Source organism: Mastigoproctus giganteus, chromosome 5 (genome assembly GCF_048544385.1).
Source record: "Mastigoproctus giganteus isolate SK-2022 chromosome 5, ASM4854438v1, whole genome shotgun sequence".
In the NCBI taxonomy this organism is placed as follows: Eukaryota; Metazoa; Arthropoda; class Arachnida; order Uropygi; family Thelyphonidae; genus Mastigoproctus; species Mastigoproctus giganteus.
The window spans coordinates 75,694,718-75,707,400 of record NC_143579.1 but is presented as its reverse complement, the minus strand read 5'-3'; the positions used below and the strand labels follow the sequence as shown (position 1 = coordinate 75,707,400).

General features: G+C 37.4%; 1 protein-coding gene across 3 annotated transcripts in view; it reads left to right on the top strand.

Annotated features, from left to right (window-relative positions):
- TRAM (translocating chain-associated membrane protein 1) overlaps positions 1-12,683 on the top strand; it is a 141,450-nt gene that overhangs the window by 108,274 nt on the left and 20,493 nt on the right. For 2 of the 3 annotated variants that reach the window (XM_090373302.1, XM_090373301.1), the window contains 2 exons: positions 11,349-11,506; positions 12,244-12,246. In XM_090373302.1, coding sequence (XP_090229428.1) covers positions 11,349-11,506; positions 12,244-12,246 — 161 coding nt within the window. The remainder of the gene's footprint in view (positions 1-11,348; positions 11,507-12,243; positions 12,247-12,683) is intronic. The other variant, XM_090373300.1, reaches the window with a different exon arrangement.

The window sequence follows — 12,683 nt, the reverse complement described above, 5'->3', positions numbered from 1 at the left end:
AGAGGGAAATTGATATCAGGTGTCTTGCTTCTTCATTGCTTATAGAAAAATTGTTTCTATAAGCATGTCCCACAAAGCAATTGCTGTTCCATTTAGATTACAGAAGTTAAACCATCCCCTACCATCCATTGATTATTTCCACTTCACAAATCTGAACATTGATTTTCAAATGATGTGACCTCAAGCTATAAATGACTTTTTGAGACTAGAACAAAGACACCCCCCCCCCCCCAGGTATTTCCTCTTTGACCTCAAAATAACCCCTTGATGTGGACACACCTGTACATGGGGATCTCCCATTGATGCTGCTGGTTCTCCAGCTTAGCACTATTGGGATCTAACACCCACAGCCTAGGTTCCAGGCTAATATAGGAATCTGGCATGTTTGCCGTGTGCTGTGACCCATGGAAACTCAGAAAGGGGATCCTGGTGGTTGAGGAGCCCAGGATCAATTGACTAGTGAGTTTGCCTGCAAGGGTCAGACATTACAGTACCATGCCCCTACCCTTATGGTCCAAGGGACAGGATTCAGGCAGGTGGCATTGGTGTCTAGCTAGCCCTAGTGTCCTTCTCTAGAGCACATTTATTGCTTGCTGGTTAGTAGGTTTCCCATTTGGGCTCCCTGGTGGGTGGAGAGCCAGGGAACTGAATCGAAATAAAACACACTGTGAAACCTGATAATCTAAACTTCTTTTCTGGGGCCTCAACATGGTCCCTACCAGAAAAATTGACATTGAACCAGCTGATCTCACTTCATCAAAAAGACAGAAAGCAAAAGATATATCAGATTCAAAGCTCATTACTCAATGTTACCAAATCTCAACACTCATTACCAAATCAGCCAAATGGCTTCATTTAGGCAACGTCCTTGTAGAGACCAGAACTGAAAAACAATCAGAACAGCTCCGAACTTTTCTGAATGTTCTCTACCCTCTACAAGATACTGAATTCAGTGAATAGTATCATCTGAGAATGGGATCTCCTTGAAGTGTCCAAAGAGAGAAATCTGTTCTGAATTAAAACCTCAAGGAGTGACACCTGCAAAACAAATATTTGTGTGTAGGAATGGGAATCTTGTATCTACTAGGAATGTCATCCTTACATTTAATTCACCATTGTCTCCTAATGATATAAAAGCTGGCTATATTTAACTTCTGGTGCATCCATATATCCCAAATCGTTTAAGACACTTTAAGTTCCAGAAATATGGACACTCTCGAATGGTCTTTCTTGGAGCCCTTACATTCGCATAATGTTCTGGACCATGAAATTACACCATTTTCAGCTACAAAAACTATCTGCATTAACTGCCAAGGAGAGCACCCTGCATGCTTACCAGCATGCCAGAGGTTGGTACCTCCATAGCCAGGTGGGCAGGAGCAGCAGTACATAGCACTCGCTTCTTGATTAGACTGGGATTCGAACCCGTGCCCACCAAATACAGAGGATGCGGAAAGGTCAGGGAATGACCACTGCATATCCCCGGAGCAATATGGCCTTAGTTGCTAATGCTCCGAAAAACCAAATAACAAACAAACAACAAACAGCATGCCAGAGGTGGAAAGAAAAAGAAATACAAAGGCATAAGGCATAAACATCTATTAGGAGGCAAGAAAAGTGGTGAAACCTTTAAATTCTGGAAGTTAAACAGAAATGACTATACCATCACACACTACCCGTTAAGCTCGCAAATCCCACAAAGAAGGATCAGTCAGCTGCCATTCCTATATTTGTACCTCCTAATTCTCAACCAGTAACAAAAGAAACTGCTAGAGGAAAGAATAAAAAACCTAAAGTACCCCCTATTTCTCGGTAAAAAAACAGATGTTGAGGTGAAGGAGGTACCACCAGACAATTCAGTCTTGGAACACTTTGCAGAGAAAAAATGGACACTGAACAGTAGTGGCGGATTCAGAAAAAAAAAATGACAGGAGGGATGCCATTTGTGACAGGGAGGGCACCATTTTGTGTACTAGGATGGCAAACACTTTAGCATTGGTGTTGCCAACTGCAGTCAGTTGAAAATAGATAAAATCCTATGCTAACAATGACAAAAAAAAAAATTTTTTTTTTTTGTAGCTAAAGGGAATTTAAACAATTGGTATATATTTTCCGAAATCGACAGGGGGGCACATGCCCCGGTGCCCCTACCCTGAATCCACCACTGCTGAACAGTGTCAATCCACAAAAATCCACAAACCATATGCTCTGTCATTATAATAGAATTTTTCTAGGGGAGCAGTTTCTAGATTAACATTGGTATAAATGTTGCAAGAAAGCAAGCTTATACAGCATGAGAGAGAGAGAGAGAGAGAGAGAAAACACTTTCCATTTTACCTATTCATTCCCTCCAATATTTTTTTAGTTCTTCCTGGAATTTATTTAAGCTGTCAACTTTCACAACAGCAGGTGAAAGTTTGTTCCAACAATCAACCACCTGCTGGCTGAAGGCAAACTTCCGTACATCTGTTCTGCAACTGTCCTTTCTCATTTTGAATTTTTGTCCCATATGTGTATAGTCTGAGCAAGAGGAAGAATCTCATTAGCAATGAGGTTTCTTAATCTATTCAAAGCATTTAAAAACTTCCATCACATCACCTTGCAAGTGCCTAGTCTCCAGATACTGAAATCTGAAGAACTGAAGCCTTTCTTGGTATGAGCACCCCTTTGTTTCCCCTCGCCAATCTTGTTGCCCTTCTCTGCATTCATTCTAGCAGCTCTACATTCTTCTTAAAATGAGGCCTCCAAACCTGTGTGCGGTACTCAAAATGTATCCCATTGTATGTGTGTGCCGCACACACATACAATGGGATAATCACCTCCTTATCCCTGGAAAATTCCTGTATATCATTGACAAAACCCCATAAGCTCTCCTAGCAGTTTGTCTTCATTGCTCAGAGAACTTAATATTTGACTGCACAATTACTCCCAGGTCTTTTTAATTTTCCTTTATCCTGAATGTAGTCAGGGCTGTTTTAAGAACTCTCGGGCCCCCTGGTGAATTTCCAAATGTGGCCCCTATTCAGTTTAAGCTTTGCACGGAGCATAGCGGACACTTAAAAATTATAATTATATAATTATAATTACATAACATATATATTAATTTATAATCATAAGCGAGAATCAAATTTGTTCATTATTTTTTCTAAATATTAATATTTTCAGCACGTTAAACTATTTAAAGAAAGCCAAAAACATTATTCGTATATCATTATGTTCCATGTTTGCAGTGCTTTTGACCGCAATGTAACATATGGGACAGTGTCTTTTAAAAATTATTTAAGATCAACAGGTGAGGCCCCTGGCATCTGCCGGGTGCCCCCATGCATTAAAACTGCCGAGAATGTAGTACCACACAGTTGGTACATAACTCTGGAGTTATAGCTACCCACATGTAGTACTTTGCATTTGTCAATGTTAAACATCAATTGCCACTTCTCAGCCCATCTGCCTGACTTTTCTAGATTCTGTTGCAAGTAGCATACTCTCATTTGTGTCATTAATCACTCTGCCAACTGTTGTATCATCTGCAAACATGGACATCAAACTTGGTATGTCTTCATCAATATCATTGATAAATATAGAAAACAACAATGGGCCCAACACAGAACCCTGGGGGACTCCACTGATAATATTAGTCCAAAAAGAGCAGTGTCCATTAATTATTTATCTCTGCTTTATCTATCTCACCCTCCTTTAGATGGTTAATACCACCTTCAAAGGAGGGTGAATACATATTCACCCTCCTTTGAAGATCGTATTAATGAAAAGCCCCCATCAGGCTTCAGGATATCATCTCCCTTTATGCCTACAATTACTCTCCATGCAAGGATTTAGGACAAAACTTGCTTTTTCCTTTGTTCCCCTTCCATATAATTGGAATTTCAACACCTTCCAAATTACACCTCACCCAGATGCAGCCATTCCTGAAGAATATATAATATTCCTAAAATTTAAAATACTCCTTTAAATATTCCAAAAATAGCCTACGCTATCCTTTTTTTTTTAAAAATCCACAAAGTTTAATTTAAATCCATAATGAGATTGCAGATCTCTACAAGGAAAAATTACAATAAATTATTAGCATTTGTCCGATTTTATCAAAATTAGCGGGTCTTGACTACTCAAGTTGTCTGTCCAACTGTTCATATGTATTTCCTCAAAATTACTATCTACAGAAATTAGTCTAATTTCAACAAGTATCTGTTTCATCTTCCCAACTTTCAGCCCATGCACAATATATTGTGTGTGTGTGTGTGTGTGTGTGTGTGTGTGTGTGTGTGTACACACACTATAGGTTCTTACTCTTGCATTTGGGGTTTTTTATTAAAAAAAAAAAAAAAAAAAAAAAAAATCACCTACTTGTCTGATCTCTAATTATGTTCAAAATGGCAACAGTCCCATTTTTAGATATCCTGGTGGAAAAAGAGTGAAATTCTGTTATGATCCAGGTGTATAAAAATGCTAACTCCAGATGTTTTATTAATTTTAATTCAAACTACCCAATGGTTATTTAAAAAAAAAATCATTAAAATGCTAACATGTAGAGCAGTAAGTCTTAGTCTAAAAAAAATTAGATAATGAATTTAAATACTTTGACAGAAGCCTTGCCGATAATGGTTCCATGGTGCATTATTAACAAAACCATATGTGACTACATGGAGAATACAGGAACCTTACTTCACAGGAAAATAAAGCGTTGAGTAGTGCAGAATAGACAAAAAAGAATTAGAGAGAAACCCATGAGAATATGCAGCAACACCAATTAGGTGTATATTTAAATCGGTAAACAAACTGGGGAATGTTTTAAAAGACAATTTCCCTGACTGGGAGAAGACATATACAAAAACATATGCAATTGCAGGATAATATACAGTGATGAGACACAGAGGTTATCTGAAACTAGATGTATGAGTGATCCCATGCTTTTAATGTAAAATATTTTGCCATCAAAAAAAAGTTAAAGAAACCTCACTCGATGATCACTGAATTACAACCACCTACCTAACACTGTGTTGGGCCACCATTTGCATAGATAACAGCTGCTATTTGCCTAGGCATTGACTTTACTAGAGATCTGTAGTGATGCAGCTATGCTGACTACAAGGTTTTCTACATTCTCAGAACAGATGACATTTGAATATCTACATTATCAGAACAGATGACATTTGAATATCTATACGCCTCACTTCCTGTTCCAAAATATCCCACAGGTGTTCAATCAGATTGAAGTCGGATGAATTTGGAGCCCAATCAAGATGGGCAGTATCACCACTGTGTTCCTCAAACTACTTGTGCACAGTGCAAGCCCAATAACATCTTGGAAGATCTCATTTCTATCTGGTAAAAAATACATGTAAGGGTGCACACGGCCTTCTAAGAGCCACCGGCAGACTTCACCAGAGAAAAATTAGTCAATGTGCACCAGTGATTCCTAGTTTTTACCAGAAAAACATGCCCCCTATTAAGCAACCACTACCTGCCTGGATAGTGGGCACCATTCACGAATAGATCCATGGACTCATGTTGCTTGTGCCACACACGAAGGCATCCATCAGTGTTTTGCACCAGGTATTTGGACTTATCCAACTAGCACACTCATTTCCAGTCTTCCATTTTCCAACCAGCATGTTATCAACACCACAGCATTTTCCATTGACATCTTAACTGCTGTGGGCCATGAGCAACTGACAAGATGTGCTGTTTCTGATATGGAAGTATCTGATGCATGACTCCCACAATCATGTCTTTTTGAAACTCCATGATATCATTACTAAGTCCTATAACTGCTACTTTATCACTTTTGACTTGCGTGACCAGATGCATATTACCACTGCTGTAATATATGAAGCTGTTTGGTTTTTTATACTGTGAGTTATGCAGCATAGCCCATTACGGATGGGGTGGTCCTAATTCAGTGATCACTGAGTATATATGTATATATCGGAAACAGCATGTCTTATCTATTTAGCAAAAGAATAATAATAAAAGTGCCTTTTTTTTTAGCTTGGAGATTAAAATCATTATACAGTCGATTCCGATTATTTGAGACACATCAGGACTAGTGCATTTTGGCCCGATTAAGCGGCTGCCCCAATTATCCGAAGTTTCACGTAAATAGTTAAAAGTACAATGTACCCCCACCCCCCCTTTTTTTTACAATTGGTTCACTGTACAATCAAATCACCTTACGACGAACTCAACATAATTTGAATTAAAATTCAATTCAACAAAGATTCTAATTAGCGAAAATAGGAGGAATATTATCCACAGGCAATAAAAGTAAAGATCTTGCCAATTAAAAAATTAAATGATACGTGAAATTCGGAAGAATATACGTGATAATCGGAATAATTAATACGTACTGTAATATGTACATACAAACTAGTTGACATTTCAGTTGCCCAAATTATTTGCTGTATGATTCCTTTCACCTCAAAGGTGGTACTTGTGCCTATGTCCGTTCTGATAATTCCCTGTCAGAGACTTGGTAATTTGGAATCTCCTCTGCCTTAAAATCTCTCTGCCTCATTGTGTCAAATTCATCTGTTGTCTCTACCATTCTCCCAACTCCACTAACCACTTGGAGCTCTTTGACTTCCTCTCTTTGCAGCTTGACTTTCTGCAGTCAACTTTCCTAACAGTGAGGTAATTTTCCTTGGTGATTTTAATAAAATTCACAACTCCAGCTGGCTTCTGTTTTCTAGTTACACCGACCCAGCTGGTCGAGGTGCTGAGGCTTTTGTACAGATTGTTCATTTACCTACAAGAATACTCGGCACCTCCATAGCCAGGTAGGAAGGAGCAGCAGTGTGTAGCATACACTGCTGCTCCTTCCTACCTGGCTTCTTGATTAGACCGGGGTTCGAGTCCATCACCACCAAATACGGAGGATGCGGGAAGGTCCCCAAAGGACCACTGCATATCCTGGAGCAATATGGCCTTAGTTGCTAATGCTCCTAAAAACCAACAACAAGAATACTGGACAATCCTAACCAAACAGCCAACACACTTGATCTTTTTCTCACAAACAAACCATTCTAAGTACACGGTTGAAGGGAGAGGTCCTTTAGGCACCTCAGATCACAACTTGGTGATTCTCCCTTCTCCAATGGAGCCTTTATATCATGGCTATTCCGAACCTCGTATTGTTTGGCTTTACAAGAATGCAAAATGGGATGATCTGTGAGATTTCTTTTCTTCTTTTCCTTGATCGGATTACTGTTTCAAAACTTTTGATGTCAACGTTTGCTCAGATCATGTCAGTGAAATTATTCTTGCAGGAATGGAATCCTTTATTCCCCACTCCACTTTAAAATCTTGTCCTTTATCTAAACCTTGGCTTTCCAATAAATGTGTCAAGAGTGTTCAAGAGAAGAACGTTGCATATCGTAATTGGCTTGTTTCTAATTCTTCAGTTTCATTTTCTGCCTACACCAAAGCTTGCAACAATTGTAAAGCAGTTATTAATCAGTCCCAACTAGACTTTGAACAGGTTAAGAGTAGAAAACTTGCTTCTTGCCCTAATGTTAGCTGAGCTTTCTGGTCTCTTGCCAAAACTATTGGCCGCAACTTTTGCCCATCTCTGCTCCCACCTATGTCCACACCAGATGGTTCTGTTGTCACTTCAGCCAAGGATAAAGCTGATGTGCTAGCATTCCATTTTTCTTCCAACTCATGTATTAATGATCTTGGTAAAACACCTCCCAGCATTCCCATCAAGCTCCATTCAATGCTTCCTGTGGTCTTCCGTCAAAAGGATGTCAGAAGGATTTTGACGAATCTTGTTGCTAAGAAAGCTCCAGATCCAGACGGTATTTCTCCACTTGTTCTCAAAACCTGTGCTCCCGAACTTACTCCTGTTCTCTGCCGCCTTTTTTTTCACTTTCTTATTCCAAAAGTGTTTTTCCTTCTGCTTGGAAATTTGCTCATATCCAGCCAGTTCCTAAAAAGGGTGACAAATTCTTCCCATCCAATTATCGTCACATTGCAATTACTTCTACTCTTTCTAAAGTAATGGAGAAATCAATTAACCACCAATTCTTAAACTACATAGAAACCTTCCGTGTGATCAACGATCGCCAGTATGGATTTCGTCAGTGTCGATTCACTGGTGATATTCTTGCTTATGTTACCCATTTATGGACTAATTCAATGTAAAAGTTCAGTGAAACACAAGCAGTTGCTCTTGACTTCTCAAAGGCTTTCATTCGTGTTTGGCATAAAGGTCTTCTAACAAGCTTCCATCTTATGGTTTGCCAACTGTTTTTTTGTAATTGGTTATCCAGTTTTCTCTTCGATCGCTCACTGAGGGTGATGGTAGATGACACTCTGTTTTCTAACCTCTCCACTAATGCTGGTGTCCCCCAAGGTTCAGTTCTTTCCCCCACTCTTTTCCTGTTGTATATTAATGACCTTCTTCCATTGACTGGAAATCCTATGCATAGTTTTGCCGATGATAGCACATTGCATTCAACTTTCCATTTTGAGAAACCTTGCCCTGCTCAATCAGTTTCAACTCCTCAAATATCTGCTACCAATTCCTTAAATGCTGATCTCCAGGTAATTCTCCAGTGGGGCAAAAACAACTTAGTTGATTTGAATCCTTCTTAAACTCAGCCTTGTCTTATATCTCGCAAAAAGGATTCTTCTGCTCCTATTCTTATATTTGGTGACACTCAGATTTCTAGCCAAGTTGATATATCTCTTTTGAGGATTACCCTTGCTTCTAATCTCTCTCTCTTGGCACAAGAACATTACAAATATTGCTTCCTCTGCATCTGAAAGAAAATAAACTTTTTCTTCTTCACTCTCAGTGTTACTTTTCTTCCAAACAGCTGTTCACTCTGTACAAATCGCAAATCCGCCCTACCATGGAATATTGTTCCCACATTGGGGTGGTGTCCCCAAAACCTCTCTCAGCCTTCTTGATTTCGTTCAGAAGAGGGCAGTTAGGTTAATTAATGATTGATCTCTAACAGAGTCTGTACACTTGCTGTCTTATAGACGTACTGTTTCTGCTGCATGCCTCTTCTACAGATATTTCCATGGGCACTGTTCTTCTGAATTGGCTTCTATAATTCCCGCTCTCTCTTTCAAATCAGTCTGAACACGTGCCGCCACCAGCCAACATCCATTACTGTCCAACTTCAAACTCGCAGAACCAACTTTTCATCTTCCTCGTTTATTCATTCAACTGCCGTTTTCTGGAACAAACTTCCTTCATACATATTTCCTGAAAAACAGTCTACAGAATTTCAAGTCCAATGTCAACAAATATCTTCTTTCGTGTTCTCAACCTCCAACCCAAGCATGGTACTAAGTACAGGCTGGCCTCGATTAATGCGATTAATTCGTCCTGCGAGCGCATCGCGCAAAACGGAAACGCGTTAATCGAATATCATAACCAATAGGAAAAATTATAATTGGTGCTTGACCTTCTGGAATGTCCATAAAGAATTTTAAAAATACCTTTTAAATAACTTTTTAACTGTATATAATGTGAAAGATAATGAAAATAATTATTGAATTAAATGTTTATTGCATAAAACAGCGGTTCTTAAACTGCGTGCCGCGGAATATTTTAAATTTTCGAGGGAAACACAACGATACTCGACATCTGTCGGACACCGCGCAAAATACTAGCTCGAGGTAGTTCACAGTTTCAGCATTTCTTATCAAGTTGTTTGGACCTAACTACTAAACGAAACTGTTAGGTATTTCTTTTGGTCTAGGTGTGCCTTGAAAAATTACTGAGACATTAAAGGTGCCGTGAACTGTGAAACTTTGGGAACCTCTGACATAAAATACACATTAGAAAGATAAAGAAGAAATTACTGTTGCAGAAATATTTGAACAGTGTTGACTTTTTCTTTTCATCAATCAATTTCCGATAGCCGACAATAATCTTCTCTGGGCCCTGGCAAAATAAATATCGCAGAGAACATCAAACCTTTTGTTTGAGGTTCTATGCGATACGAAGGATTTCATCTAATTCTTTTACCGTTATCTCCTTCGCGGTAACATTTTCATCTGGCTCATTTAAAAATTTGAATTTTTAAATGCAAGTCTCCATTGACTTTATTAGCAGGAGACGAACACGTCTTCTTCCGATGGTTGATGGAACACACCGAGGCGGGCAGCAGACAAACGTTTGTTTATTGACTGTATGACTCGCGGTAAGCTTAACACGCGATTCAAATCTTTTTCAACTATCGCATAAAAAAAAAAAAAAAAGATCGCATTAACTGGAAATTTGCATCGTGTAAAGTGAAGAGTGGTATAATTTTTCAAATAGCGTGAACTGAATATCGCGTTAATCGAACTCGCATTATGTGAGGCCTAGCTGTACTATAGGTTCTAATTCCTCTCGTGTTTGGGGTTTATATAAAAAAAAAAAAAACCTTCTTGAGTGCCACCAAACTTTGCTATTTGTTGGCCTTTAGTTAAGAAGGCAGTAGAACCAGCAGGATTTAATAGAAGTATCAGTACAGATGGGCAAAATTTGTGGCCAGTAGCTTTGGCAAGAGACCAGAATACTCAGCTACCACTTGGACAAGGAGCAAGTTTTCTGCTATCATCCTGCTCAAAATCATGTTTGGATTGATTAATAACTACTTTACAATTGTTGGCAAGATTTACTACAGGCACAAAATGAAACTGAAGATTTGGATGCAAGCCACTTGCGATATTCAAAATTACCTTGAATAGCTTTATAGCATTTATTGGAAAACCAAGGTTTAGATAAATACAAGATTTTGAGGCAGAATGTAGAATAAAGAATTTACTGACATGTCAGAGAAAAAATTGGGATCAGAAGATTTAACACAGTAATCCAAACTAGGAAAAGAACTGTGAGAGAAAGATTAAGCATAGGGTGTGTGGTTATTATTGTCTACAAAGTGATTAGTGGAGTTTGTAGAAAAGTAGAGGCAACAGACTTTGGTAGAATGGTGTAGAGGAGATCAAAAAGATCTCCTCTGCGATATTCTGCCAAAATGGTATTTCCAAAGAAAGAAATCTCTGACAAGGAAAATATCAAAACAGACATGTGCATGAGGATGGCCTTTGAAACAAAAGGAATCATAGAACTGATAATTAGAGAAACTGTTAAAGGTAATAATCACATTGTGACAGTTTAATAATTTGTATATATTTTTTAATGGAAATGACTTGGAAACACTCTCAAGGACAGAAGTGTGTGTGCTAAGTTTTTCCAAATTCTGATTTAAAAGTTGGCAAATATGGTAGCATGGTTGCCTGCCCATTTTCCAAAAATTTTTTAAAAAAATACTTTATGTAATTTTTTATAGTTTACTTAAAATTTTTACTGTATGTATTGTTCCTAGAATCAATTGTTTAGTTGCTGTATGCTTACTGCAAGCCTGGATGATGTGGAATTTCATTAATTTCCATTTGAAGAGAATGAGAGAAAGAGCAGCCCAGATCGCTAGCAGTAAAAAGAAAGCTCTTGCAAAAAAGGAAAAAAAGATGAGGAAAGATGAAAGTAAGGAAATTTGATTAATCTATGCATTTCAAATTTAACCTGCACATTTTTAAAAAATTTTTAAAATCATATAATTCATTCAGTTCTTTAAAACTGCATGTTAGTTAGCAGGAAAAATTAAAAATTACATTGTACTGACATAGTTTTTAAGCTTACTCCAAAAGTCTTTCTTCAAAAATCCTAGTAATTTTACTTGATAAAGTGTAAGGAAGGCCACCCAGATAAATTCCATCATTCTGATAAATGAAGCACTCAAGCTTACACTCATGATTTCAATTTCCATAACATTGTTACAAAAACAGAACTAGCTCTACATTTAGACCAGTGTTTTTTTTTTTTAATTAATCAGATGGATATTGCTAGAATTTTAATTGAATTTCCTAATCATTATAAATTACATTTAATGGAAGCACTGGCCATCAAATGTAAATTTGAAAATCTGAACATTCAAACTGCATGACTGCCTGTAGATATTTTCAACTTGTGGAATCTAACAAACATTTACTTTTCATTATCCATCCAGAACTGAACTTTTTTATCGCCTGTGGTTGCTTCTATTTTTTATTAATAGTTATGTTTCACATGCATATGGTATTTATAGTATTGAGAATGGGAAGCCAAAAAGTATGGTTACCTTTTGCTGTCTCACAATTATGTTTTATTTTTCCCATCTTATTATTATTTCTTATGTTGCTTATGTTTTTACCTAATGTTCCTTATAAGATTTGTAAGTCTAGGTGGTGTCATATATTTATTTTATCTTATTTTTTATTTCTTTCCACCTATTTCATTTAAAACTTAAAATAAAAGAGTGAAGTAAGCTATTAATAAAGAACTTTTGTTAAATTATTTAATCTGCATCAGCAACTTACATAACTAGAAGCATGGCTATAATATCACTTAGTACTGTGATTTTTCTTGGTTATGTCACAATGCTATTCACAAATAGTAAATCTGAATGTGACTACACAGAGTTAGCTGGGGTGGGACATTTTCTTATTCTCTTATAGTCACATTTTATTATTTCAATAATCAAAATAATTAATTATATGCAAATTATTTGACTATGAAATCAACCAATTTGCATGTAATTGATTATTTGATTGTTGATAATATTTATATACATGTATAAACTGGTGTCAGCACCTTATTTTAGTTTTGTTCACATTAGATCAAT